General features: G+C 45.0%; 2 protein-coding genes across 4 annotated transcripts; both read right to left on the bottom strand.

Annotated features, from left to right (window-relative positions):
* Nucleotides 1–1,005: 1,005 nt before the first annotated feature.
* On the bottom strand, nt 1,006–18,664 carry LOC117043315. Of its 3 annotated transcripts, none has more exons than XM_033142856.1 (3): nt 17,997–18,664; nt 3,346–3,462; nt 1,006–1,179 (listed from the first exon to the last, which is right to left on the bottom strand). In XM_033142856.1, exons 1-3 carry the CDS (start codon nt 18,358–18,360, stop codon nt 1,076–1,078), a joined length of 585 nt encoding a protein of 194 aa, XP_032998747.1. In that variant the 5' UTR covers nt 18,361–18,664; the 3' UTR covers nt 1,006–1,075. The 3 variants fall into 3 exon arrangements, with proteins under 3 accessions (XP_032998747.1, XP_032998746.1, XP_032998748.1); XM_033142855.1 differs by lacking the exon at nt 1,006–1,179 and adding an exon at nt 1,194–1,400; XM_033142857.1 differs by lacking the exons at nt 1,006–1,179; nt 3,346–3,462 and adding an exon at nt 13,849–14,034 and having other exon boundaries at nt 17,997–18,663.
* Nucleotides 14,603–16,525, bottom strand: LOC117044766 (transmembrane protein 39A-like). The gene is given in 4 exon segments (XM_033145546.1): nt 14,603–14,621; nt 15,658–16,094; nt 16,096–16,398; nt 16,400–16,525. Coding segments are annotated over 4 exon segments (885 nt in total).
* Nucleotides 18,665–26,796: the final 8,132 nt, after the last annotated feature.

Raw genomic sequence — 26,796 nt, 5'->3', positions numbered from 1 at the left:
TGTTTGAAAATTGGAAAGATTTTGGAAGTAAATTGAGGCTAAGGTTTAAAATGAAAATAGTAAAATTGGAAATTAGGGTAATAAAAATAGACGATGTTAAAAAAGAAGGTAAATTTTGAGGATTTTTAAAGCTTAATAATGAAGTTGGAAACTGCTAAAGATGTATTATAATGAAATTCAACAAAGAGGGATTTGAGGAAGTCATGTAAACATGTGAGGAAGGTTAGGAAAGTTAAATTTTTATTTGTGTTATAAATTGTGATGAGGTATATTAACTTTGGCAAATAGAAGGGGAAGAAATGGAGGCAGTGAGAGATTTTACTTTCTTGGGTTCCATGATCACTGAAGATGGTTACAGTGATCACGAAATTAAAAGACGCCTGCTTCTTGGAGGAAAACAATGACAAACCTAGACATCATCTTAAAAAGCAGAGACATCACCTTGCTGACAAAGGTCCGTATAGTTAAAGCTATGGTTTTCCCAGTAGTAGTGTATGGAAGTGAGAGCTGGACCATAAAAAAGACTGATCGCTTTTGAATTGATGCTTTTGAATTATGGTGCTGGAGGAGACTCTTGAGAGTCCCACGGACTGCAAAAAGATCAAATTTATCCATCCTTAAAGAAATCAGCCGTGAGTGCTCACTGGAAGGGCAGATCCTGAAGTTGAGGCTCCAGCACTTTGGCCACCTCATGAGAAGAGAAGACTCCCTGGAAAAGACCCTGATGTTGGGAAGATGGAGGGCACAAGGAGAAGGGGGGCGACTGAGGACGAGATGGTTGGACAGTGTTCTCGAAGTGACTGGCATGAGTTTGGCCAAACTGCGGGAGGCAGTGAAAGATAGGCGTGCCTGGTGTGCTCTGGTCCATGGGGTCACGAAGAGTCGGACACGACTGAACGACTGAACAACAACAACAAAATATTAACTTTGTTAATGTAAGTATGTTGTAATCCTTTTTTTTATTTGTTGGAACTGAATAAAAATATTTTTTAAAAACAAATTCTGCATCTGCACATTATAAACTGAACAAGCTCCACCAGTCTCTCTGTGTTACATGCCTAGTCGGCTTCACCCATCACTCCTGAGATTTTGAGAGGGTTTTAAGCATCTGGGGACTTCTGTTCTTCAGACGTGAGAACACAATGGTCACTGGAGCCCAAAGGAAGCCAATGATGACAGCTGCAAAATAATTATAATAGTATTCAAAATGCACGGTTCGAAGGCGGTGCCCAAGACCCAGCACTCTATGTCATCTTCCCTTCAATTCTTTTCACTCAGTCCCAGAGCAAATCTTGCAGTTTTCCCCCACACAAATGCCCCCACTCGCCGCAGGCAACCTCTCTTCCTCAGACATGGGCACGCAATTTTCGCTGGAAGCCAAATGAGGGCAATAAAGAAAGCTGCAAAACAGAGAAAAAGAAGAAAACATGCGGCTGCTCTAAGGTAATGCTCTGGTTAGCATCGTGTGTCACCTCAGTCATTTCCCTCACTGTCCTGGACAGCAAATAATGCCATATTCTCCATACATCTCAACACTTGGCCCAATTTTGGGCAGCTGGGGGTAGGGAATGGTGGGGAGGAAAACTGGCAAAAGGGCTTCCTAAGACAGCTAGGTTTACTGTAGGCTAAAATAACTTGGCCAAAGAGGTGAGTATTCAGAGAAAGGGAGAAATGGGGAAAGACCCGAAGGAGATAGTGTTGGACAATGTCAGACAAAGCAAGTCTGAGTCAATAAATGGCTACAAGATTTGGCCAAATATGCCCGATACATTTAAAACACTGTGATCAGTGCTTTTTTCTGGAGGTACGCAGGGGTACGCATACCCGTAAACATTTTGTGAATCTAAGTTTGGCCTCATTGAGGGGCAGTATTTCAATATGAGTAGGAAATTGAAAGTACCCCTAAACATTTTTTTGAAAAGAAAAAAAAGCACTCACAATGATAACACTTTAAACAGTCTTGGCTCCCCCCATGAGAGCTGAGATTTGTTAAGGGTGCTGAGAGTTATTAGGAAGAGCGAATTCCCCTGACAGAGCTACAGTTTCCATCATGGTAGCCAATTCCTAGCGGTCTTTGGCTACCCTCAAAAAAATATTTGAGGGGGCCAGCCCCTCTCCAAAGTCAATGGGCATTGCTATTCAAATGTGTGTGTGCATCATGTCATGTGACCGATTATGCAGGGTGGGGCTTACCTGCCCCCACCCCAATATTTTATTCTAGTTGGCACCCCTGGTTCCCAGAGTTCCCATGAAGAGCAATTGATCGTTAAACCACTCTGGGAATTGTAACTCCCAAGGGATCAGAAAAGACTGTTTATGTATGCAACGACGGCTGCACGATTGCTACTAGCCCAGAGATGGAAAGAATATAAAGTCACGACCAGAGAAGAATGGCAGATCAAGTTGATGTACTATGCCGAAATGGCACAAATGACTGGAAGAATCAGAAATCAGGAAGACCAAATTTTAATAAGGAATGGGGGAAATTCGTCATCTTTCCTAAAAATTTCCTCTGGAGCCGACTGCTGCTTCTCAGGTAAGCTACACCTACTGTGTGGTCCCACCTCCCACCTGGCCAATCCCCCTGGCAGCACCACCCCAGGCGGGATTGGCAAACATAGTGGCGGCTGACTGGGGTAGGCGGAGAACACAGGTATTTTGCCCAGGAAGGTGGTGCCAGTCCGAACTGCCAGGTGCTGCCCTGGGATGTAAGGGGGCTGCGCGCTACCACGCAAAATGCACACCCCATTTGATGTGGGGAACGGTCATTCCTAAAAACCATTCTAAAACAGCTAAAATTGTTAGTGGGATTGGAGCAAAGCGTGCAGTTTAATGGTGAATTTTGCACATGATGGAGATGTAAAAGATTTGGATTACTATGAAAGTTGCAGGAGGTGGGGCTTACCTGCCTCCACCAGGTAAGGACTAACAATAGGACCCACAAAGGGGAGGAGGGGAGTCTGGGAGATTTATTTGGTTGGAAAACCAAATAAATAAATTTGAGAGAGAGAGTTGTAACTCAATGGGGAAATGGGAGTCTCCTAACAACTCTCCGTATCCTCAGAAGTGACTTGGAAGCATGGCTTTTTCCCAACTGAAACTTGCCAATGGTGGGCGCCATTGCCATTCTAGGAGAACAAGGGAGGTGTTCATGGTGAGTTCTGGCACCTCGTTTTCTAGCAAAATAAGACTGCTTAGAAGTGAGCACCATTTCATCCGGTGTCTGGGGGGGGTGGGGCATGCAAAGGATTGGATTGCTACCATTTGGAGGAACAAAATGTCTACTCAATGAGCCCTGTATACCCCACCACATTTTGTAAGGCTGAACCTCAATTCTCCTCTTACCAGGTGTCAAAATACCATTCTTCTGCTCAGGAGATGACGCCCCTTCATATTCATTTCGTGTCTCTGCCTCCTCTTCCTGGAACGTGACAGCAGGATTCTTCAGCACTCCAGACATTCCTGCCAAATGTAAAATATTATTGATTATGCAAACTTTTAAACTATATCATAACATAACTCATTCCCTTCTGGGGACAGACTTCAAACTGTTCCTCTGCTGGTGGTGGGACTTTAGATGGTAATATGTAGGTGCTTCATTTACAGTACTATAAAAGGTACTAAGCCAGCCTGGAGGAAATGGAGACAGTGAGAGATTTCACTTTCTTGGGTTCCATGATCACTGCAGATGGTGACAGCAGTCACGAAATTAGAAGACGCCTGCTTTTAGGGAGAAACGCAATGACAAACATAGACAGCATCTTAAAAAGCAGAGACATCACCTTGCCGACAAAGGTCCGTATAGTTAAAGCTATGGTCTTCCCAGTAGTAATGTACGGAAGTGAGAGCTGGACCATCAAGAAGGCTGATCGCTTTTGAATTGATGCTTTTGAATTATGGTGCTGGAGGAGACTCTTGAGGGTCCCATGGACTGCAAGAAGATCAAACCTATCCATCCTTAAAGAAATCAGCCCTGAGTGCTCACTGGAAGGGCAGATCCTGAAGTTGAGGCTCCAGTACTTTGGCCACCTCATGAGAAGAGAAGACTCCCTGGAAAAGACCCTGATGTTGGGAAAGATGGAGGGCACAAGGAGAAGGGGCGACAGAGGATGAGATGGTTGGACAGTGTTCTTGAAGCTACTAACATGAGTTTGGCCAAACTGCGAGAGGCAGTGAAGGATAGGCGTGCCTGGCGTGCTCTGGTCCACGGGGTCACGAAGAGTCGGACACGACTGAACAACTGAACAACAACAACAAGCCAGCCTGGTGCATTTGGGAACCTTGTGCTTATTTTACTGAGTTTGGGGGCAAGCCCTGGTCCTCATGGAACCGCTGCCGGGTCTCATGCTTAACTTTATAAATACAATTTTTATTAAATTTTCTGTTTTTCAATTTAAAGTTTAGCCCTGGAGGGAGGGCTAAATGAAATAATAATAATAAAAAATTCCTCCCAGTAGCACCTTAGAGACCAGCTAAGTTTGTTCTTGATGTGAGCTTTCGTGTGCATGCACACTTCTTCAGATACACTGAAGATATACTCTGCTATAGAAGTTTGGGTTTCTAAAAAGTTGCTGGGAGGGCCTGTGCTTTTGAGGAGGCAACAATACTAGTACAGCAACTTCACATCTTCTTAGTTTGAGCACTGCAATTAATAACCGGTTCTAGGGCAGAGATTTATAATTAAAAGCCGGGTTGGAGCATCAGGCTGCAATTAAAAAATCCACACTATCTGAGCAGCTTTTGTAATTGTTTTAAGTGTAAGGAGACAAAGCAGTCACATCTCGGTTGCTATGGCCTCCCCCCCCCCCGCTTCTGTTAGGTTGACGTGTTAGGTGTGACAAAAGCTGCATCCCAGATTTTAGATATAGAGAACAGCTCTCCCACACCTGTTGGAAGGGATGCTTTCGAAACTTGGTCTGTTTCATATCTAGCTTCCAGGCAGGATGGCAACTGATACTTTATTTCATAAAAGATTTCTAAACTGCTGCCCTCGCAAGCAAAATGCCCCGAAGAAGAAATAACATGCAATATAAAACCATCAAATTAAACCTGCATTATACTCCCCTTAAAATTGAGCAGCATAACTGTTATCACATGGGACAGCAATTTACAAAAAGGCGGATTCAGCTAAAAAAAAAGGCCTTAAGGTTTCTTTTGCAAAAAGCAACAGTGATGGAGCCAGGCATGGGAGGAAATTCAGAGCCACCCCAGAAAAATGCCTGTCTCTTGTTACCTGCCAAGCTGCCAACTGTTGCGTGTCGAGGTTCAAGACCCCCCCCCCAATAATTCACACTTCTCACAGTCATTTAAGTTTTAAGGTTTTTGGCATAATTTTGGCCACAACTTTATTTAAATACAACCAATGTGAGTGGTTGCTTAGGCATTGGTTCCGACTATCTGTCCCTCGCCCTGGGACAGAAGTGACATCTGCTAGCCAGCGAAGTCAGTAAGGGTAAACACCTATAGGGGTGAGATCCGGAACTGGGTGCCAGGCCCTCAGCTCTCCCCCAAATGCTCCCAGGGGCTCTTGCTTGGGCCTAGCCCCTTCTCGGGGGGTACGGACAGAAGCAAGATGAGACCCTGGATTCCTTTAACGGAATACCCTTGCAGCAGCATTTTGCAGGGGCAGGCCCAGCCAATTCCTGTACTCCTACACCAACCAATTTTAATCAATTCCTAACCGCAACCTTACAAGTTGTGACGATTTGCTATGCAGTAGGCAAAAAACCAAATGGCACCAGCCAATCAGCCAAATGGACAAAATTCCTACTAGGTCCCCGCTCCAAAGTGGACGATCCCATGACAGACATAGCAAGATCAAATGCAAGAAGAGAAAAGGCCCTGAAAACAGGGAGGGAAGGCGGGCGGGAAATCCGTTGCATGCAGCAAAAGTGAAACCTAAAAGTCGCGTGCAAGAATTTAAACAACTATGCCTGTCAATCATTAACCTGCAACATGCTCATCTCCCCAACAACCTGATCAGCCCAATCCCAACTGTGGCCATCCAAACTAACCCGCCCAGCAACAAGGGAGTTGTCCTGTTAACCCTTCTGCAACCCGTGCTCTCCCTAAGTGGAGAACCCACTATATCAACAGATCAAGAGCAGGGCATTAGAAGCTGATCTTAAAGTCCAGGCAGTCTCATTTAGATGTACAGGTCATTCAGAAGGATTGAGTGAGCGGTTGGCTGGAGGAACGACTCCTGAATTTATGGACGTGGGCCAGGGGTGGGGAAAACCTCAAGGTATTCCTTGACTACAAGTCCCAACATTGGCCATGCTTGCTAGGGCTGATGGGAGTTGGAGGCATCAGGTTCCCCATCCCTGAAGTAAGCTATCATGAAGGAGGAACACTTGAGACTGAGAGGTGACTTTTTCCTGAGCGGGTGACTTCAGAGGAACTGGAGCAAAAAGAAAAAGGAGCACTCTAGGCATTTAGGCCTGGAAGAGTGAGCAAGAGGAATAATGGCATGTAGAAGAAGCAGACCAGTTCTAGGTTTTGGGAAAACTCCAACCCATAAGGAATGCATTCTCTTCCTCTGCAGCTGTGCCCACTCTGGACCACCTCTTAGAGTAAGAGGCAGAGAGGCAAGGGGTGTGAAAAGGATTTCTCTTTCCCCTGCTTCCTCACTCATAGAAGGTAGGTCAGGGGAAGCCAGTGTAGCATCCTCCATATTTTGTTGGACTACAGCTACCAGCATGGCCAATGGCCAGGGATGATGGGAGTAGGAGTCCCATAGCATCTGGTGGGCACAAAGTTGGGTATTCATGGGGCAAGTGAACAGGCAGCCACAGGAAGGAAGGGGAACACCAGGGGCAAGAGACTCCAGGGATTGGCAGTGGGTACCTTCTACTGCGGCACCAGTCTCAACAGGTACCAAATGATGCTGACTCCCGAGTCCAGTCCTGGAAATGGCTATTTACAAATACAGTGGTACCTCGGGTTACAGACACTTCAGGTTACAGATGCTTCAGGTTACAGACTCCGCTAACCCAGAAATAGTACCTCAGGTTAAGAACTTTGCTTCAGGATGAGAACAGAAATCGCACGGCGGCAGTGCAGCGACAGTGGGAGGCCCCATTAGCTAAAGTGGTACCTCAGGTTAAAAACAGTTTCAGGTTAAGAACAGACCTCCAGAACGAATTAAGTTGTGGTCTAAACCACTGAGCCTAGGGCTTGCCGATCAGAAGGTCGGCGGTTCGAATCCCTGCGACGGGGTGAGCTCCCATTGTTCGGTCCCAGCTCCTGCCCACCTAGCAGTTTGAAAGCCCATCAAGTGCAAGTAGATAAATAGGTACCACTCCGGCGGGAAGGTAAACAGCATATCCGTGCGCTGCTCTGGTTCGCCAGAAGCAGCTTAGTCATGCTGGCCACATGACCCGGAAGCTGCCTGCGGACAAACGCCAGCTCCCTTGGCCTACAGAGTGAGATGAGCGCTGCAGCCCCAGAGTCGTCCGCGACTGGACCTAACGGTCAGGGGTACCTTTACCTTTACCTTTTTACCACTGTACAAAAGTACACTTCCCTTCTGATACTACCAAATGTGCATTGAAGAGGGGAAGTGAGCTGGGGACTCTAAGAGTGGATAGCTTGCTTGTGGCACTGTTGGCCGTGGGGTAAATATTTAAGAGATGCCTTGATAGGGTTGCCCGAGTCAGCAGAGGGCAGGATTCTTGTGCCTGTTGTCATTTGGTGCTGCTGTGGCAAGAGAAGATGCATTGACGCAGCTAGGAAAACGGCAGGAATCATGTCCCATCTTGGATCAGTTCCGGAATCCCTACATAGAAGATAGCCAAAGGTTGAAGACCGCCAGTATTCCTCCTTGATCCAGCTTCATTCTCTCACCGAGAGACTGCTGAAAGCTGAAAGTTTTTAAAGGAAGACTCACATAGCTCAGTGGCAGATTGTGCTTCTAACACAGAAAGTCTCCATGGCATCTCCAGTTTTGAGGAGAAGAAGAAGAAGAAGAAGAAGAAGAAGAAGAAGAAGAAGAAGAAGAAGAAGAAGAAGAAAGATGTTTATTATTACGGCCATTGGCCCATCACGGAAGAAGAAGAAGAAGAAGAAGAAGAAGAAGAAGAAGAAGAAGAAGAAGAAGAGACTCACTGCCATTTGTTGGGCTAATGGACCAATGACATATCTTGGTATAATATGCAAACACAAAACAGAGGGTCTAATTGCACAAAACTGGCAGCTAAAGTCAATAAGCCCTGCAAACAATAAATAAACATGAATGCAGAGTACACACCCTGCATACCAGAGGACTGTAGTTTGTTAAAGTTGCTGGGAATCATAGATCTGTGAAAGGTAAACTGCAGTTTCCATGATCCTTTTATTTTGGGGAAGTCTTTAATGCATCGTGTGGATGCAGACAGTGACATAAGTGAAATAGACTATTTCACAGATGTGTTGTGAGTCTCTTTCACTTACGTCACTGTCTGCATCCACACGATGCATCAAAGACCTCCCCAAAATAAAAGAATCATGGAGACTGCAGTTTACCTTTCACAGATGTATAACAAACTTGGGAGGTAGCCCCCAAAATACTTGATAGATGGAAAATGCTAATTTCCTTGTGAAACTGAGAAGGCTGTATAGAGGAGCTGTGAATGTATTGTGGAGTTGTCGACAAAGTCTCCGGATTGTATCTCGTTTCATTGCTTCATCGAAACCAGCTCCTGGCTGGCAGGTGAAAATAACCCTCTGGCCCCTAAAGTGTTCATTTAAATATATATATAGATATATATCTTGATGTAAATCATCCAAAGTAATTTAACCACAGAACTACCCCCAAATTAGATTTATTGTTCCCTGCAAGTGTTGGTGCAGGAACCAGTTCTTAAATGCATCAAAATTAGAAAGTGGTAGAGGGCCCACTGACTCTGTGTCTTTTCCGTCTTGGTATAAGGCATTGTATGCTAGAAGGTAAGGTAAAAAGGTAAAGGACCCCTGGATGGTTAATTCCAGTCAAAGGCAACTATGGGGTTGTGGTGCTCATCTCGCTTTCAGGCCGAGGGAGCTGGCGTTTGTCCACAGACAGCTTTCCAGGTTGTGTGGCCTGCAGGACTGAACTGCTTCTGGCACAATGGGACACCGTGGTGGAAGCTAGAGCGCATGGATACCCCATTTACCTTCCCACCACAGCGGTACCTATTTATCTTCTTGGCACCGGTGTGCTTTCGAACTGCTAGGTTGGCAAGAGCTGGGACAGAGCAACGGGCATTCACCCCATCATGGGGATTCGAACTACCGGCCTTTTGATCGGCAAGCCCAAGAGGCTCAGTGGTTATAGCACAGCGCCACCTGTGCTAGAAGGGTACCCATGTTAGTCAGTTACTGCAAACATTAAGAGATTTCTCACACCTTAACGACTAACATGACATTTGTGTGTGACAGTTTTATGTGTGACTACTTCCAAAGTCTTTCTTTCATCAAAACTTTTCGACGAGTTGCTGGCGGAAACTAGGATTTTATTACCTGACGTCAAATATATTCAGTCAGTCTTTTGCAAGCAAACTCTAGTCCCCTGACCCCGAATGTCAAAAAACCAAATGATCAGAGAGTATCAGTGAGACGACTTTCTCTCCACCCGCCCCGTAAATTAAGGCTTTGATTTGCTATGCAACTGGGTCAATGCATCGGAAATATATTTTCATGCCGCCGGTGCAGACATCATGGTGAAAATGCTCAAACAGAAAAGAGGAAAGGAGTGGGGGAGTGGGGGGAGGAGGAGGGGGGATTATAGAGAAGAGCTCGTCTCTCAGACATGCTAAAGAGGCATTCAAAAGTTGAATGTTGAAAAAACAACCAGACACAGAGTTGGTGCCAAAAGACGGCCTGTGCTATTGAACTTGATCTGATTTGCATCGGGAAATCTGGCCTGAAATTATACATGGGTGGTGAACCCTTGTTTCACCAGCTGTATCCTGACAATTATTTCCAAACAGTACAGGTGGACAACCTGCGGCCCTCGGAGTATTTTCAACAGCTCTCTGTGAGTGATCAGTTCAGACCTTTAGCAAGAGAAATCTAACCCTCTCCTAACAGCGGCAATGAACAGGGTGCAAGGTGGCGGCGGGGATTCTCCTCGAGGTCACAGGCAGCAAACTGTAGACACTTCTGTTGCAAACAGCACCGGCCACATTCCTGGGGGCGAGATTTTGACACACTCCGAGGAAACTTGCAAAACTAGTTTGAAACAGAGGTCACGGCCAACGAACGACAAAGGAAGCGTATCACATTACAATACTGCCTGCAACTCTCTGCAAAAGCTACAGTCCGTCCACAGTCTCCAACCATTTGTAGAGGAAAACAAACATCTTGGAAGATACGACAACTCTTCTAAAACATCCCCCCCTTTCAAACAAGCTCTCCTGGTCAGAAATATGCAGTATGGGGTGGACTGTAGTTCACGGGCAGATCATCTTCTTGGCATGTATAAGGTTCTAGGTTCAATTCCTGGCTTCTCCCATTTTTTTTTTAAAGGTAGCTGGCCCATTTGGGTGAAGAGGGCACTGTCCTCAGCCAGCTTCCATCCTCCTCTTTGTAGACAACCAGTCCTGTCGTAGCCCAGCCTGTCAGCTTCCTCCTCCTTAGTCTCAGTGTTGGCCCTTGTAGAATTCAGCAGGAAGATGGGTGTTGTTGTTGTTGTTCAGTCTTTCAGTTGTGTCCGACTCTTTGTGACCCCATGGACCAGAGCACGCCAGGCACGCCTATCCTTCACTGCCTCTCGCAGTTTGGCCAAACTCATGTTAGTAGCTTCCAGAACACTGTCCAACCATCTTGTCCTCTGTCGTCCCCTTCTCCTTGCACCCTCCATCTTTCCCAACATCAGGGTCTTTTCCAGGGAGTCTTCTCTTCTCATGAGGTGGCCAAAATACTGGAGCCTCAACTTCAGGATCTGTCCTTCTAGTGAGCACTCAGGGCTGATTTCTTTGAGAATGGGTAGGTTTGATCTTCTTGCAGTCCATGGGACTCTCAAGAGTCTCCTCCAGCACCATAATTCAAAAGCACCAATTCTTTGGTGATTAGCCTTCTTTATGGTCCAGCTCTCACTTCCGTACATTACTACTGGGAAAACCATAGCTTTAACTATACGGACCTTTGTCAGCAAGGTGATGTCTTTGCTTTTTAAGATGCTGTCTAGGTTTGTCATTGCTTTTCTCCCAAGAAGCAGACGTCTTCTAATTTCGTGACTGCTGTCACCATCTGCAGTGATCATGGAACCCAAGAAAGTGAAATCTCTCACTGCCTCCATTTCTTCCCCTTCTATTTGCCAGGAGGTGATGGGACCAGTGGCCATGATCTTATTTGTTGACTCTGCCTGCCATTAGCTCTAGCGCCACCTACTGCCGGGTTCCCAGAATGGGCACCAGACACCACAGAGGTGCCTGAGTCTCTCTTGCTGCCTGAGACGTGGACAGCTGCCGCTTTCCAGATAGACCAACTTTCTCCAAACTGGTGCCCTTCAGATGCTTTTATGCAGCATGTGCAATGGTCAGGGATGGTGGGGGGGGGTTATAATTTAAAACATCTGCAAGGCACCAGGCTGAAGGAGGGTTGGGGCAGACCATATTGGGCTAGCTGAACAAATATCACATTTACTCGGGTCCAATGAACCATCAAATCTAATGTGCACCTCAATTTTCAGAACCTCGAAACCCCAAAAGGATTTGCCGGCATATGTAAATGTGCCAACGAATCTAACGCATACCTTAATTTTTGCAACGTAATTTCACCGAAAAAGGTGAGCATTAGAACAGTGTGAAGCAAGCAGCCGCCTTTGGTCCTATGACTGGCAGATACAAATTGCTTGATCACTGCAATTCATAAGAGTGCATAAGAGAGCTTTGGGAAAGATTAAAAACAAGCTTCTCACAAGTTTTGATTCTGCAGTCCAGAAGCACGATACGAGGTGAAAATCGGCTGGAATAAAAATTCTCAGTTTTCAGAAAACCTGGAACCGATCCCTTGACATCATCACCACTAAAATCACTGCTCTGTTCATACTCAAACAATGCTATATTTGGTGAGGATGGTGAAACACCATGTTTTGAAATGCAAAAATTAATCCTACTATAAATGGGTCGTTTCATCTTCTCAGCTCCCCTGGAAATTGTTTGGGTATTTCTGCTTTTCCTCATCTTACATAAGTAAGAAAAACTATTTTCGTGTGATGCTCTAATCTACGAAGTGAGCATGCTGTGTGCCGTTTGTGATTCTGATCTCATTTCCTCAAACTCACTGAACATTTGTGTCAAAGTCAGCAAATGGTCCGTGATCCTGTCTTACATTTCCTGATCCTCAGCAGGTCCTGACCCAGTTCCTACTGTAATCCATCAGAGAACGCTCCTGGAAACCATTCCGTTCTAATCTCTTTTAAAAATATATATATTAGAGCTCATTCAGAAAATCCAAGCCTTTTAATTCCCCACAACCAGGAGCCAAGGCGAGATTGAAATGACAACGGGACCAGGATTCGGGAACGTTGACATGAACAGGAGGACAACAAGTCATGCAGCAAATACATGGAGCAGATTTCTCTTCTCTTCTCCAGCTGACAAATAGGAATTCAAAGCAGTTGAAGATTGAAGGTGGTTACATTCCTCCAGTTTTTCAAAGGTTCTAAAAACTCAGCTTTGTTTGTGCCTGCAATGATGATCTAAATCGGTCTTATGAATCCCAGAGCTGCCATGGGTTTCTCAACTGCTCAGACGTTTGTGCCAAAGTTATCAGATGGCACCTACATTGTCCTGTCTAGATCGCAGCATTTCACAAGCACTTAAAGGCCGCTGTCTTAATGTTCCTCCAGCAGCCAATCAGAAGCCACAGTTTGGTTTCTGAATGTTTTGGAAGTCAAATGGACTTCCGGAATAGATTCTGTTCGACTTCCAAGGTACTACTGTAGTTTCTTCAATATTCACACCCTCAGTCCCTCCTGTTCTATGTCACCCCTGTGCTGGCTGATCTGTGCTTTCTGCCTCTGAGCTTTCTGTTCCACTGCTCTCAAGGCATGCCAGTTCTGGGAGAGGGAGTGGTCAGGAATGCTTTCACGAGACACTGAGTCTGTTAGCTGTCTTTCCCCTGGTACTTCTTCTTCCTCCTCTCCCATTATTTCCCAGCTTCTCCTCTCTGCAGCCTCTGAACTATGACCTTCTGCAAACCACTGTTCTAAATTTATATTGTCCTCCTCTTCTTGGGAATGTGCAGGAAGAGGGGGGCAGCCCCAACCATTCCTCCTCTGTCCAGCCCCTGACACTCTTTTTCCCAGGATCCTTCCCACAGGGCAGTTAATGGCAGGTAGCCCTGCCAGTCCAACTGGGGCAGCTTCTGGGGTCATCTTTGCATGCCTTCCCCCCCCTTTAGTTATTTATTTGTTCAATTTGAAAACCATGCTTCACTACTTAATGCCCTCGGGTGGTACACAATAATGCAATTAAAGAGCAATACCTTCATTATTTTTTTAATTAAAATTTTCGAAACCTCAATCATTACTTTAAAATAATAGTTAGGCATCATGACATCACTCCAGCGGAAGGCAAATATTGGTACATCTAGACTCAAACACATCAGTCCCTCTCTCTCAAGGTCTTGAGTGATGCCTTCTTTGCTTAATGTTTCTCCTGGAATCCTTCTCTCAGGGCAGCTGGTGCTAAATGGACCCATGATGTGGTCAGGACAGTCCAAATGGAGCAGGTGTGGGCACCTGGTGTTAGCTTTCCCTGCCTCCCTTGAATTCTCGATACCTTTTTCTACAGGGCAGCTAGTGGAAGGTAGCCTGGAGGTAGGAGGGGACAGTCCACCTGGAGCAGGCTTAAGGTCTTCTTTGCCTGTCTCCTCCTCTTTTTTGGACTCCTTCCCATACAGAGTTGGTGGTACAGTCTAATTAAACTTGCAGGCTGAGGGTGGGCTACATCTCCTAGCCTGAAAATTAGTTCAGCTCTGCTTATAGAGAGGTTGCAGGATCTGGTTCCCGGTAGATTGAGAGGGCAAGGCTCAACGGCATCTGTTTGTGGTGCTTTGGCACAGGAGGTTCTGCGGTAAGACAGAGAAGACATTTAGACCAAATTGTAGAAACGTACAGTGGTACCTCTGGTTACATACACTTCAGGTTACAGACGCTTCGGGTTACATATGCTTCAGGTTACGTACTCTGCTAATCCAGAAATAACACTTCAGGTTCAGAACTTTGCTTCAGGATAAGAACAGAAATCGTGCTCTGGTGGCGCAGCGGCAGCGGGAGGTCGCATTAAGCTAAAGTGGTGCTTCAGGTTAAGAACAGTTTCAGGTTAAGAACGGACCTCCGGAACGAATTAAGTACGTAACCAGAGGTACCACTGTATCTTTGAATTTCACTCCATGAATACCCCACCTTTCTTCCAGTTACAGGTAGGTAGCCGTGTTGGTCTGTCATAGTCAAAACAAAATATAAAATCAAAAAATCCTTCCAGTAGCACCTTAGAGGCCAACTAAGTTTGTTCTTGGTATGAGCTTTCGTGCATACCAAGCACACGAAAAGCTCATACCAAGAACAAACTTAGTTGGTCTCTAAGGTGCTACTGGAAGGAATTATTTATTTTATTTTGTTTCCACCTTTCTCCCATCATGGAACTCCAGGGATCCTGTTAGGGAGCTCAAAGTGTTTCATTATGGAACTCAAGGGATTCCACCATGGAACTAGATTTGGGTTCTCAAGTGACCTCCCCTACAATCAAGGGACTGACCAAACCCAGACCAGCTTAGCTTCGGCCAAGTGGCGACACCATGTACTTTCATGCACAGCTCAGGACCACAATACCTCAAGGACTGCCTCTTTCCATATGAACCTACCCAGACCCTGAGATCATCATCTGAGGCCCTTCTTCATGCACCTCCTCAAGAGGTCCAGAGGGTGGCAACATGAGAATGGGCCTTCTCTGCAGTGGCTCCACTTCTCTGACCGCACCAGGGAGTAGAGCTGATAGGCAGACCACACTGCCTTCAATGAGAATCAGCAGGTTGAGAAGCCGTAATGGACGTGAAAGAGGAAATAAAAGCAGGCGTAGGACACATCTGAAGGCACTGCTATGTTATAAGGCCCGACTGCTTTGTATAGGCATCGACTATGTCGCACTAGCACCCCCTATGGCCATATTGTGCTCTCAGACCAGATGTGCTGGGGGCGGCATTACTGTATGAAACATGTTCCAGCTTCTGCAACTTGCCCAGGTGGGCAGCTGATCTGTGTAGCGAGTCACAATACTTAGAATCATAGAATCATAGAGTTGGAAGAGACCACAAGGGCCATCCAGTCCAACCCCCTGCCAAGCAGGACACACCATCAAAGCATTCCTGACTGTCAAGCCTCCGCTTAAAGATCTCCAAAGAAGGAGACTCCACCACACTCCTTGGCAGCAAATTCCACTGTCGAACAGCTCTCACTGTCAGGAAGTTCTTCCTAATGTTTAGGTGGAATCTTCTTTCTTGTAGTTTGAATCCATTGCCCTGTGTCCGCTTCTCTGGAGCAGCAGAAAACAACCTTTCTCCCTCCTCTATATTACATCCTTTGATATATTTGAACATGGCTATCATATCACCCCTTAACCTTCTCTTCTCCAGGCTAAACATACCCAGCTCCCTAAGCCATTCCTCATGAGGCATCGTTTCCAGGCCTTTGACTTGAGAGGAAGCAGCTGGGTGGTGAGCATGACAACAGCGTTGATCCACACCATGATGAGGTGTTCACGGGACCAGCGCATGTCATAGTACTGTGCGCTCTTCACAAAGCACAGTGGCAGGAATGCCACATAACAGGCACTGAAGAGGGAGTTGAATCGAACCTCCTTGATTCTGCGGTTGAAGTCTGCTTTCAGGCATTCCACCTCGTTGCGAATGAGGTCTGGAGACAAGGGGCAGCTATGTGTGGGGATGGGCATGGGGTTGTTGAACTGTTCTTTCAGGGACTCTCTCAAGAGAGAGAGGAAGTCTTTGGGCTTGACGAGGCTGCCAACCCCAGTGGCACCGGAATCTACCAGCTGATCCTGCACCAAATAGCCACAGTCTATGGGAAGAGGCTGTGTTCTGCTGTCTTGGTGGAAGCAGCACAGTGGGACATAAGACACCAAACGGGTAGCCGAGAAAGAGGAGATTCAGAACAGAATGGCTACGGAAGAGGTTAACTAGAGTCCAGCAGAGCACCCATCCACACAAGGTGAGCAGCACCAGGCGTGCCAAAATCAGTGCCTTGTAGTGAATCACTGATGTAGTTCCCACCTGAGAGGCCTCAGAGATGAGGGCCCATACCAGCCTTGGCGCCAGCATCACTGTGATAAATGCTGCCAGGTGGTAATCAATGAGGTGAAAGTTCGGTGATGTACAGGAGGCAGGGTGGTTGTATGGGTACCACCACACAGTCTTTCTAGATTTTAATATACTCAATAAAGAGGGCCACCAGCAGGTAGATGAAAAATAAGAACTCAGACAGAAGGTTCCCGTCTACAGGCAGCTCAGGGATTCGGCAGCAATGTTTTATTGTTGCTATGGCCATTGGCTAATGAGAATAAAGTTTTTATTTCTCTCTGCAGCGGCGCCCCATCTGTGGAATGCTCTCCCCAGGGAAGTTCTCCTGGTGCTTTCATCATTACACACCTTTAGGTGCCAGGCAAAAACATTCCTTATTATCTGGGTGGCTTCCAACAAAAATAAAATACATTAAAATCAAATACATTAAAATACATTAATCTGATGCACAACCTATGCCCTTTTAAAAATATGGGTTTGGGGGGGGGACTATTGGGTTGTTGTTTTTGTTATGTATTGAAGTTCTCACCCCAGGCCACTAGGGGTGTGTGTATATAGTTCATTCTGCTGCAGTTCTCACTCAGGTCCGCACATGCAGATGAGGGATTGAAAGTGACGTTCAAGGATTGGGTAACTACAGAAAGTTGTTTCTGTTGCTTGTAGCTGAGTTCTATATAAGCAAGGTGTTGAGCCCTTCAGTTCGGTTCTGTTCCAGCCTGAGAATAAAGAGAGCTGCTTGGAGAATCACTGTGTCGTCTGCTATGTCCACCCACTATTTAATAGTTTTATTTTTATTGTGTATTTTGTGGTTTTATATATTGATTTTTTTCTGTGAACCGCCTTGTGACCCCCGAGTATAGGGAGGTATATAAATTCAAATAATAATAATAATAATAATAATAAAGTACCTTGGCTTGGGTTACATCTTTTCACACGTAATATAATATGGCATGGGATACAGCTTTCATGCACATGTCTCAATTTGCACACCAACGAAGACATAATGATAGATTATGTATGGAGCAGAAAGAAGAACCAAGGCAGAAAGAAGAATAAGAGGGGATTCTGGAGAGCTAGGCCCAATCAAGCTGTTGTCTTCAACCGGAAGCAGTCCTATAAAATCAATGGGATTAAGTAGGCCCTGAAATTATAAACAACCCAAGCCACTTTAGGAAATACCTTCCTGAGAGAGAGGGCTGTCAATGAGAACTCTGGCCGGGCGGGAGATCAGTTTTAAAGTTTAAAGCTGGAATATTCAGAAATCCTACATTAGAAATAAATCTTATAATATTTATAAATGCTTATATACATAATACCCTTTCGTGAGGTCGTTGGTTATACAGTTTATACCAAACTCAGTCCATAATTTTACACGGTATGTAACTGACAAAAACAGCTTACCTAGATTTCCATGCTCAAGTTTGGTACACCTTGACCATGAAAATCTATATATGTATCTTATATGTATATAAGCACTTATAAATATTATAAGATTTATTTCTAACGTAGGGTCTCTTAATATTCCAGCTGATGAAGAATTATCGAAACAGGGCCTTGTCTTGGAATTTATTTCAACTGGAATTTGTTCCAATACCTTAATAAAAAAAAACTGTGTGAAGACTTTAATACTCATCTCCCGCCTGGCCAGAGTTCTTGGATTTTTAATTTTTGACTTCTCAACGAGGGTCTGCATCACTGCCGGTTTTTTTTTTCCTTACCCGCTGGGAGTTGTGTCACCCTGGTTTTTGAGGAGCTTTCCTTCTTCAGCATAGGTCGCCTTTCTCCCTCCGAGGAGCGGTGCTCCTCCAGCAACCCAGAACCCGCTCCGTCTAATTTCTTCACAAGCATCCCTCCGATGGTGCTCCGAGAAACCAGGCTCAGGATTGCTCTCCCTTTCAGGCCGATCTTCCTCTTTGCTCTCCTCTTTGCTCTCTTCATCAGCCCAAAGGAGAAGTGGAAGATCGCCAAGCTGGAGAGGCTCGCAAGGAAAAGGCATCCGAGCACGTAAAGGACAAAGGAGAGGACAGAAGCCAGTGTTAAATCTGCAGCCATGAGGAACAGCTGGTGGGAGCCGGTCGCCATCGTCCCCAAAAGGACTTTCCTCTTTTATATATACCTCTGCTGCTTTGCTCAGAAGTTTGCAGAGAAACCTTCTGGGAGGTGCACTGTATGCAATTAGGTCATTATAAAGCTAGCTGGCCTCCCGAAACATGCAAAAGCAAGTCACAGCCCTGCTGGGAGGTTGAATCATCCTTCTAGCTATAGCTGCAAAACAGCATTTCAAAATCACACTCGCTGCAGAGAGTGCCAGAAGGGTTTGCAGTTTCTGACATTGCTACACTGCGATCTGTATTTATGACTTGCTTGGTTGAAGTCCAAGAATTGTTCCCACAAGGGAAACAATGACCCGTCTTTATTACTGGGAAAGTTTTACTTTCCTTCTTTCCTTCTCTCTGTCTTTCGCTCGTTCTCTCTCTCATTCTTTCTCTTCTCTTTTTCTCTTTTTCTCTTTTTCTCTTTTTCTCTTGTTCTCTTGTTCTCTTGTTCTCTTGTTCTCCCCTTCTCTCTTTCTTCTTTACAAATGCCTTTCTCAAAAACATGTCATATTCTGATTTGGAAAACTTCCCTTCATTAAAAAGGACATTGCTTTGATACTTTACAAGAAGGCAATATATACTGTGCTGTTATACATAGATCTAAATAAATAAATGGACCTGAGCTGTGTATTTTGATGTGTGTGTGTGTGTGTGTGTGTGTGTGTGTGTGTGTGTGTTCTGCTAAAAAATACGGTGCCTCTCAGTTTGGAAAGGGATTCTTCCAGAAGCTCTTTCCAGTCAGCTAATTCAGGGAGTCTAGAGAGACATTTCCTTTTTTCTCTCGTAATAGTCATACTTTGGATCTCAAATGCCTTGTGAGTTGAACGTTTTGGCTCCTGAACATTTGAGTACCCCAGAGGGGGGGAGGGAGAGCACAGCCTGTAACTCTCCAATGGTTTGACTTTACCCCCAAATGTACACTCTCAAGACAGATGGATGCCAACAATATATGCAATCATAACCAAGAAAAGAAAGAGTGGTTCTTTCTATGTCCTTACTGATTGACACTTACTGTCAGTGCTTTTTTTCAGGGGGGGGGGGGGCGCAGAAGGTCAGTGGTTCAAATCCCCATGACGGGGTGAGCTCCCGTTGTTCAGTCCCAGCTCCTGCCCACCTAGCAGTTCGAAAGCACACAAAGTGCAAGTAGATAAATAGGTATCACTCCTGCGGGAAGGTAAACGGCGTTTCCAGGCGCTGCTCTGGTTCACCAGAAGCGGCTTAGTCATGCTGGCCACATGACCTGGAAGCTGTACGCCGGCCCCATTGGCCAGTAAAGCGAGATGAGCGCCGCAACCCCAGAGTCGTCTGCGACTGGACCTAACAGTCAGGGGTCCCTTTACCTTTTTAAACATTTTGTGAATCTAATTTTGGCCTCATTGAGGGGGAGTATTTCAATACAGTATGAGTAGGAAAATGAGAGTAACCCTAAACATTTTTTAAAATAAAAAACACTGCTTACTGTTATTCCTGCAAAATATATAGAGCAAATGTTTTCAAAGCCAAAATTCTTTTTTTAAATACAGTACTCAAAAGATCCTATCTCTTGCTGAAACATTTAAATACAACAACAGCACCATCTATTGGCCACTGCTGTCTATTATGAAAATGAGCAAAATGACATACTGTATATATAATTCAATATGCTAAATAAAAGTAAATGTTAAAATGTTAAAGGACCCCTGGGCGGTTAAGTCCAGTCAAAGGCGACTATGGGGTTGCAGCGCACATCTCGCTTTCAGGCCGAGGGGGCCGGTGTTTGTCCACAGGCATGTGGCCAGCATGACTAAACTGCTTCTGGCGCAACGGGACACCGTGATGGAAACCAGAGCGCATGGAAACACCATTTACCTTCCCGCCGCAGTGATACCTATTTATCTACTTGCAATGGTGTGCTTTTGAACTGCTAGGTTGGCAGGAGCTGGGACAGAGCAACGGGAGCTCACCCTGTCATGGGGGAACTGCCACCTTCTGAGTGGCAAGCGCAAGAGACTCCGTGATTTAGACCACAGCACCGCCCACATCCCATAAATATAAAGGCAACAACTAACAAGTGCATCGTGGCACAAGCTTTGCAGACTCAAGCCTGCTTCTGACTTGCCACTTTGACCTTACCGAACGGTTGGAGTGGGATTCAAAGGCTTTCACGAGGGGGAAATGGCCCCACTCTGAATCATGGCAGGTGGGTACAGAGCCCAGAGGGCAGCCCTCACAATTTCTTCCCTAAGCAGGCAAGGCATTCCTTGGAGGCCAGATCTGCTGCCCCTGTGGATCCTGGCACCTGAGGCAGTTGCCTCACCTTTCCTCATGGGTGGGCCAGCCCTGCCTGAAATGCTACAGCAACGTTCCTGAAGCCTGAAGAGCCGGCAGACATCTGGCACTCCAAAGAACCTCCCCTGAGATGAGCGGAATGAGAGGTTCCCAGAAAGAAGTGGCTTGAGGACTTCTGTGCAGCTGATTCTCTCGACTTCTGCGCTAACAGTCATCCTCAGAATCAAGCCCTGGGAAGTGTACGGGTATCAGCTCTAGCGATTTCACTAATGCCTCCCGCTTGTCCACCAATGCCAAAATCTTGCCAGGCCCAGGAGCAGGCATTTGCGATCACACACACAATATTGGTTTGGAAACCTCCAGCCAGATTAATTAAGATAGCTTTTATGAACACGACGGGAAGGCTCCAATTACATGTTGCAAGGCGTCCTCCGATTCTTTCCTCCACAGTAATTTCTTTTAATTAAAAAAACAACAACACCCATGCCAGCCTTGGGCAGGTGGCCTCTTGGTGTGAGAAGCTCGAACCCTAGGGTGGTGACTGAGCCACCCTCAGTGAACATTGCAGGACCAGACATCAGGCTCCCCATACCCCAACCCATATAAATAAGAGACGAATAAGACTGGTTTGGGGTCAAAACAGGCCAAGAGGTTTGGCTTGGGCATGGGGCAATCGAATTACTTCCAGCCTGCCCGCCGGAGGTGACACGTGGTCAGTCCAGGCAGGGGTTCCTAAGACTTACATCCTTTAGGGTGACCCCCGCGATGATTCATAGAATCATCGAGTTGGAAGAGACCACAAGGGCCATCCAGTCCAACCCCCTGCCAAGCAGGAAACACCATCAAAGCATTCCTGACAGATGGCTGTCAAGCCTCCGCTTAAAGACCTCCAAAGAAGGAGACTCCACCACACTCCTTGGTAGCAAATTCCACTGTCGAAGAGCTCTTACGGTCAGGAAGTTCTTCCTAATGTTTAGGTGGAATCTTCTTTCTTGTAGTTTGAATCCATTGCCCCGTGTCCGCTTCTCTGGAGCAGCAGCAAACAACCTTTCTCCCTCCTCTATATGACATCCTTTGATATATTTGAACATGGCTATCATATCACCCCTTAACCTTCTCTTCCCCCGGCTAAACATACCCAGCTCCCTAAGCCGTTCCTCTTAAGGCATCGACTTGTGGGACTTCTTTTCAAACACGCATAGGATTGTCCTGTGTGTCTTTCTCCTATTCTTTCTCAGCTCAAAACCACCTGCCTTGATCTTCTTTCTCATCTGCGCATGGAAAATATGGGGTACCCTCCTTCTTTTTCCATGCACTCTTGAAAAGAACATGTTTGGAAGACTGATTTTGAGTTGGGAAAGGACTAAGAGGAAGAGGTTAAGCCACCGCTCAGCAGTAGAGCGTTTTCATTGCATGCAGAAGGTCCCAGGTTGAATCCTCATCTCCAGGTAGGGCTAGGAGAAATCCCTGTCTGAAATCCTGTGTACAATGAAATTAACCAAGTCTCCCCCACCCACAAACACTCAGTCTCATTGCACTCTGTGTGTTTGTCGCACAACACACCAACCCCAAAAGTCAGTTGCACTATATTACGTATTTTCCGTTCAGCAGCCTAACAGCCCATGGAATATTTGCAGGTGATATTAAGCTCAAATTTTTAAAAATATGATTTTATGTAACATGTTATTGTTCTTTTCTTCTGTACGTTGCTTCCCCAAGAAGAAAAGAAAAGGATGTCCCATTGGATTTCTTGCAGAGCACGAAGAGTGACTGGTAAAATATACAAAATGCATAATATAACCATAGGTATTAGTCTGCTGTCTGAAGACCTCTTGTTTGTTTCTCTGGTTGTGTCTAATTCTTGCCTCATTGTGGCTATCTCAGTCCAGTGCAATCCTGGACACCTGGAAGTAAGTCTCATTGTGTTCCCCGGGAGTGTATCTCATTGAATTCACCGGAAATTGCTTCTGAATAAACCTGAATAGTATTAGCCAGCATAGCTGTAATACTCGATTCAGCCCGAGCAAAGCTTCATGTTGAAACAGCAGAAACACAGTGTTAAATCCCATCTCTAACAGAAGAGCAGGATTCTAGCAGACAATCTCACTCCCAATCTGTCTCTGCGCGCCATTGTAGCTATTAACAAGCTCTGGGTTCATGTCTGAAATCCAAGAATATTTATTTGTCTCCTTTGAGACAGTGAGAATTTTCTGCCCCATTTCCTTCTCTTCTGAAAAGCGATGCTACAAATATGCCCAAACGTTACAACAAAAAAAGGCACATATTTCTCTGTGCATCATCGAAAGGGGAGGGGCTTGCACCATTTGATAGGAAAAGAGAATCTGCATAGCCATGTGGACAATTCTTTGTCACATATAGCTGCTTTGAGGAAAGTATACACGACTACTAGAACTAGTGAAATCTGTGATACCTGTGAATAATCTTTTATGTTTGTCAATGATTCTCATCTTTGTTTCCATAATATTCCTGAGCTCAGAGAGAGTAAGCAGCAAGATGACAGATGGATTATCTATTCCCTCTAGCCAACAGAAGGATTCTCTCTTTTCCAGAGCCTCATTATGCCACTTAAACGACACTTCAAAAGACAGTGAATACTAGACTAAAATTTAATTTTGCATTCAAAGCCTCCTTTGGATCAGTAGTGACAGATTTAGCTTTTGCAAACATGTTCATGGAATTGCCCCATAGGATCTTAGAGAATAGGGGATGGTGGACCAGTGGCTTCCCAGATGTTCCCAGATGTTCAGTCCCAGCTCCTGCCCACCTAGCAGTTCGAAAGCACACCAAGTGCAAGTAGATAAATAGGTACCGCTCCGGCGGGAAGGTAAACAGCATTTCCGTGCGCTGCTCTGGTTCGCCAGAAGCGGCTTTGTCATGCTGGCCACATGACCCGGAAGCTGTCTGTGGACAAACACTGGCTCCATCGGCCTATAGAGCGAGATGAGTGCCGCAACCCCAGAGTCGGACACGACTGGACCTGATGGTCATGGGTTCCTTTACCTTTACCTTTACAACAATGGCTAGACAGATAGATATACCAATAATTGTGAAGCACATTTTCAATGCTTTCATTGTATCCCATCCAAGGAAATAGTGCAATTAAGTAATTGCATGTATGGATGTGGGTGTTTCCACTGAATGATCCAGAAAGTACTCCAGAAATCACCTTTCAGCCACCCTGTAAATCTTCTTTAATCAGAAGCTGATTAACTGGGCAGCAAAAATGGATATTGCTAATTTTCAAAATGGACGTTTCCTTTTGACTTCCCCTTTGTTCTGTATGAGGGCAGATGTGCTTTTCAATCCAAACAATAGGGGAGAAATTCACTAAGCTCCAGCGTTCAAAGTTCAAGAGAACAAACACAATATTGGATGGAAATTAAATTGCTTTTGTCCATCAGCATATTCTGCCGCTATAAAAACATGTCAGAAAGATTTGGTAGCTTCAGCTCTGGAAAAGCTTGTGTGCAAACAGGAATGAAAGGCGGAGAGAGTGAAAAGAGCAGGTAAAGCAAATAGTCTGCTTTTGATATTAGAGATTATTCTTGCAAACATTATTCTCTCTTGGTACTAATGGCCGAGCGTGTCCGTGCCTGTTGCTGATATCTTAGTGCCAGGGTTCTTTTGGCATGTTTTGCAGAGGTGTGCCATTTCTGTGTTGCCTATTAAATGTTGCGCCTCCTTGGGAAAGGCTTGAAGATATCACGGCAAGAACAATGCATTGTTATTTACAGAGACTCATCATATAGTAACACTCCTCTTGCAGATGATCCGAGCAACACTCAAAACAACAATGCATTCCAGCCTAACATTGATGACCAACTAGCAGAACTATTAGATATTCCGAGACTGTTGGTTTTTCTTTAAAAAAAATTAATATACTTTTCAAGTTTATACATTGAGTTTTACAATCAATTTAACATTTCAAAACTTGACTTCCCCCTCTTTCTGCGGTTCTTTAAATTTGAGATGAAGAAGAGGTTTTATCCATACTGATTCCCCCCCCCCCCAGCTCTACCACATCAAATTACTTTGAGTAGCAAGAAGATGTTTGGACTTGGCAGAGGCAGGAGGTTGAGCTTCTCAGTTCCCAGAACAGTTTCCATAAAGCCTCTGTTGAACTGAGTATCTTGACTTCCTTCTTTTGTCTTTTTACATAATTTTCTACTCAGAGGAAGCTGGTATGTATTCAGAGGCAGAGCATAGGATCTTGAGGGAAAGTGTAAGGGGGAGTTGTTAACAGAAAGCCTAAAATAAGTTCGGGGTATTAGTGAGTTATAATAACAGGGTGCCCCATCACATGTGGGTACCTACCTCAGTCAATGCATGGCGTTGTAAGAATGGGTTACAAATAATAGAATTGTAGTGGAAAAAATCTATCAAGGTGCTGTTGGTTGAAATGGGTACCGGAACATTTTTAAATAACTGACTTGATTTTCATCCGATTAGCCTGGGCTGGGTGATGTTATTGTTGTTTTAATGTTCTTTGATTCTATAGCATTATGACATATAGGACCTTAAATATTCATACAGATATTTAAAATGGAAAAAGAATAAGACAATATCAATAGCCACTGTACTGATATGCTGCTGCTGTTATTATGATTTTACTGTAATTTTAGACTGTCTTTCTAAAATTGTTGTAGCCCACCCTGGGAACTTTTGGTGAGGGTTTTTTTTAAAATATAAATAATTTATTTAAATATAAATAATATTTAGTTTTTAGCAGCAACAGGTGAAAACAGGGACAAACATCTCAAGAAGTGAATTTTGACAGTTGACCTTCCTCTTGGAGATGGAAGGGTGGAAGCAAAGAAAGGAATAAAGCAAATATCCTAGGAAATCAATTTCAACCCTTTTAGCACCTTGGACAACATCATTATCTGCTTTCGGAGATAATCATTCTGCAGATAGTCATCATCAGAGAGTAAAATGGTTACTACTCCTGTGTACACATTGCATAATTCTCATTGAGCCCAGCAGGACTTACTTCTGAGTAAATATGCAATAGAATTGCACTGCATTGGGGACATTTTTATGGCTAGGAATTTATCAGTCCGTCTATGCAGCAAAGCAAGTGATTCAAAGCTGCTCTTTGGTAGTTTGAACTTAGAGCATATACTTTCAATGTGATTGCACCTGAATTTCCCAGCAAGAGGAGGGATTGTTTACAGAACCCCTGCAAAGAAAAAGGATGCTACGACTGTTATAGCCATGAATCCTCGAATGCTTGGCCAACTGTGCTGACAATGTGGTATGTGGTGAATGACTCAGTCACATATGGCACTTGCTATGCCAAAATATATTTAACATACAGTTTCCAAAAGGGACGCGGATGGCACTGTGGTCTAAACCACAGAGCCTCTTGGGCTTGCCTATCGGAAGGTCGGCGGTTCAAATCTGTGCAGAGCTGTCAACTTTCCCTTTTTTGCAATGGGAAACAGTGCTGGAATAAGGGAATTTCCTGCAAAAAAGGGAAAGATGACAGCTATAAATCTGTGCGATGGAGTGAGCTCCCGTTGCTCTGTCCCAGCTCCTGCCAACCTATCAGTTCGAAAGCATGCCAGTGCAAGTAGATAAATAGATACTGCTGTAGCAGGAAGGTAAATGGTGTTCACGATGTTCCGTTGCTCCAGAAGTGCATGACCCAGAAAGCTGTCTGTGGACAAACACTGGCTTCCTCAGCCTGAAAGTGAGATAAGCGCTGTAACCCCATAGTCACCTTTGATTGGACTTAACCATCCAGGGGTCCTTTACCTTTACAGTTGCCAGCTTGACAGATCTTTTACTGGGTGTCAAAATAACTGGCCCCTGATACCCCTATGTGGGGTTTGCTTGAGATCAGTGTTATCACAGAAATATTATTTGAAATAATTAAGTAGGTTTGGAGGGGAGGTTCCAGGTGTGCAGTACTCAAAAGTGATTATTTATTAACTTTCACCTTTGCCTGAAATAATTCCTGATTGCAAGAGAAAGATCAGGGCTTTCATTCTGGACTAGAATGAAGCTCTACCTTGCTTCAACAGACAACGTTAGATGTGGTTTCTACCAAGGCTCAACTTTCTACCACATCAAATGAACAGTGATGTTGGAGCAGGGCAGAAGAAGGATAGATGGACCCTGAACAGATCTT

This window comes from Lacerta agilis, chromosome 3 (genome assembly GCF_009819535.1).
Source record: "Lacerta agilis isolate rLacAgi1 chromosome 3, rLacAgi1.pri, whole genome shotgun sequence".
Lineage (NCBI taxonomy): Eukaryota > Metazoa > Chordata > Lepidosauria > Squamata > Lacertidae > Lacerta > Lacerta agilis.
Note: the sequence above shows the minus strand (reverse complement) of the source record. Positions and strands in the feature narration are given on the sequence as shown.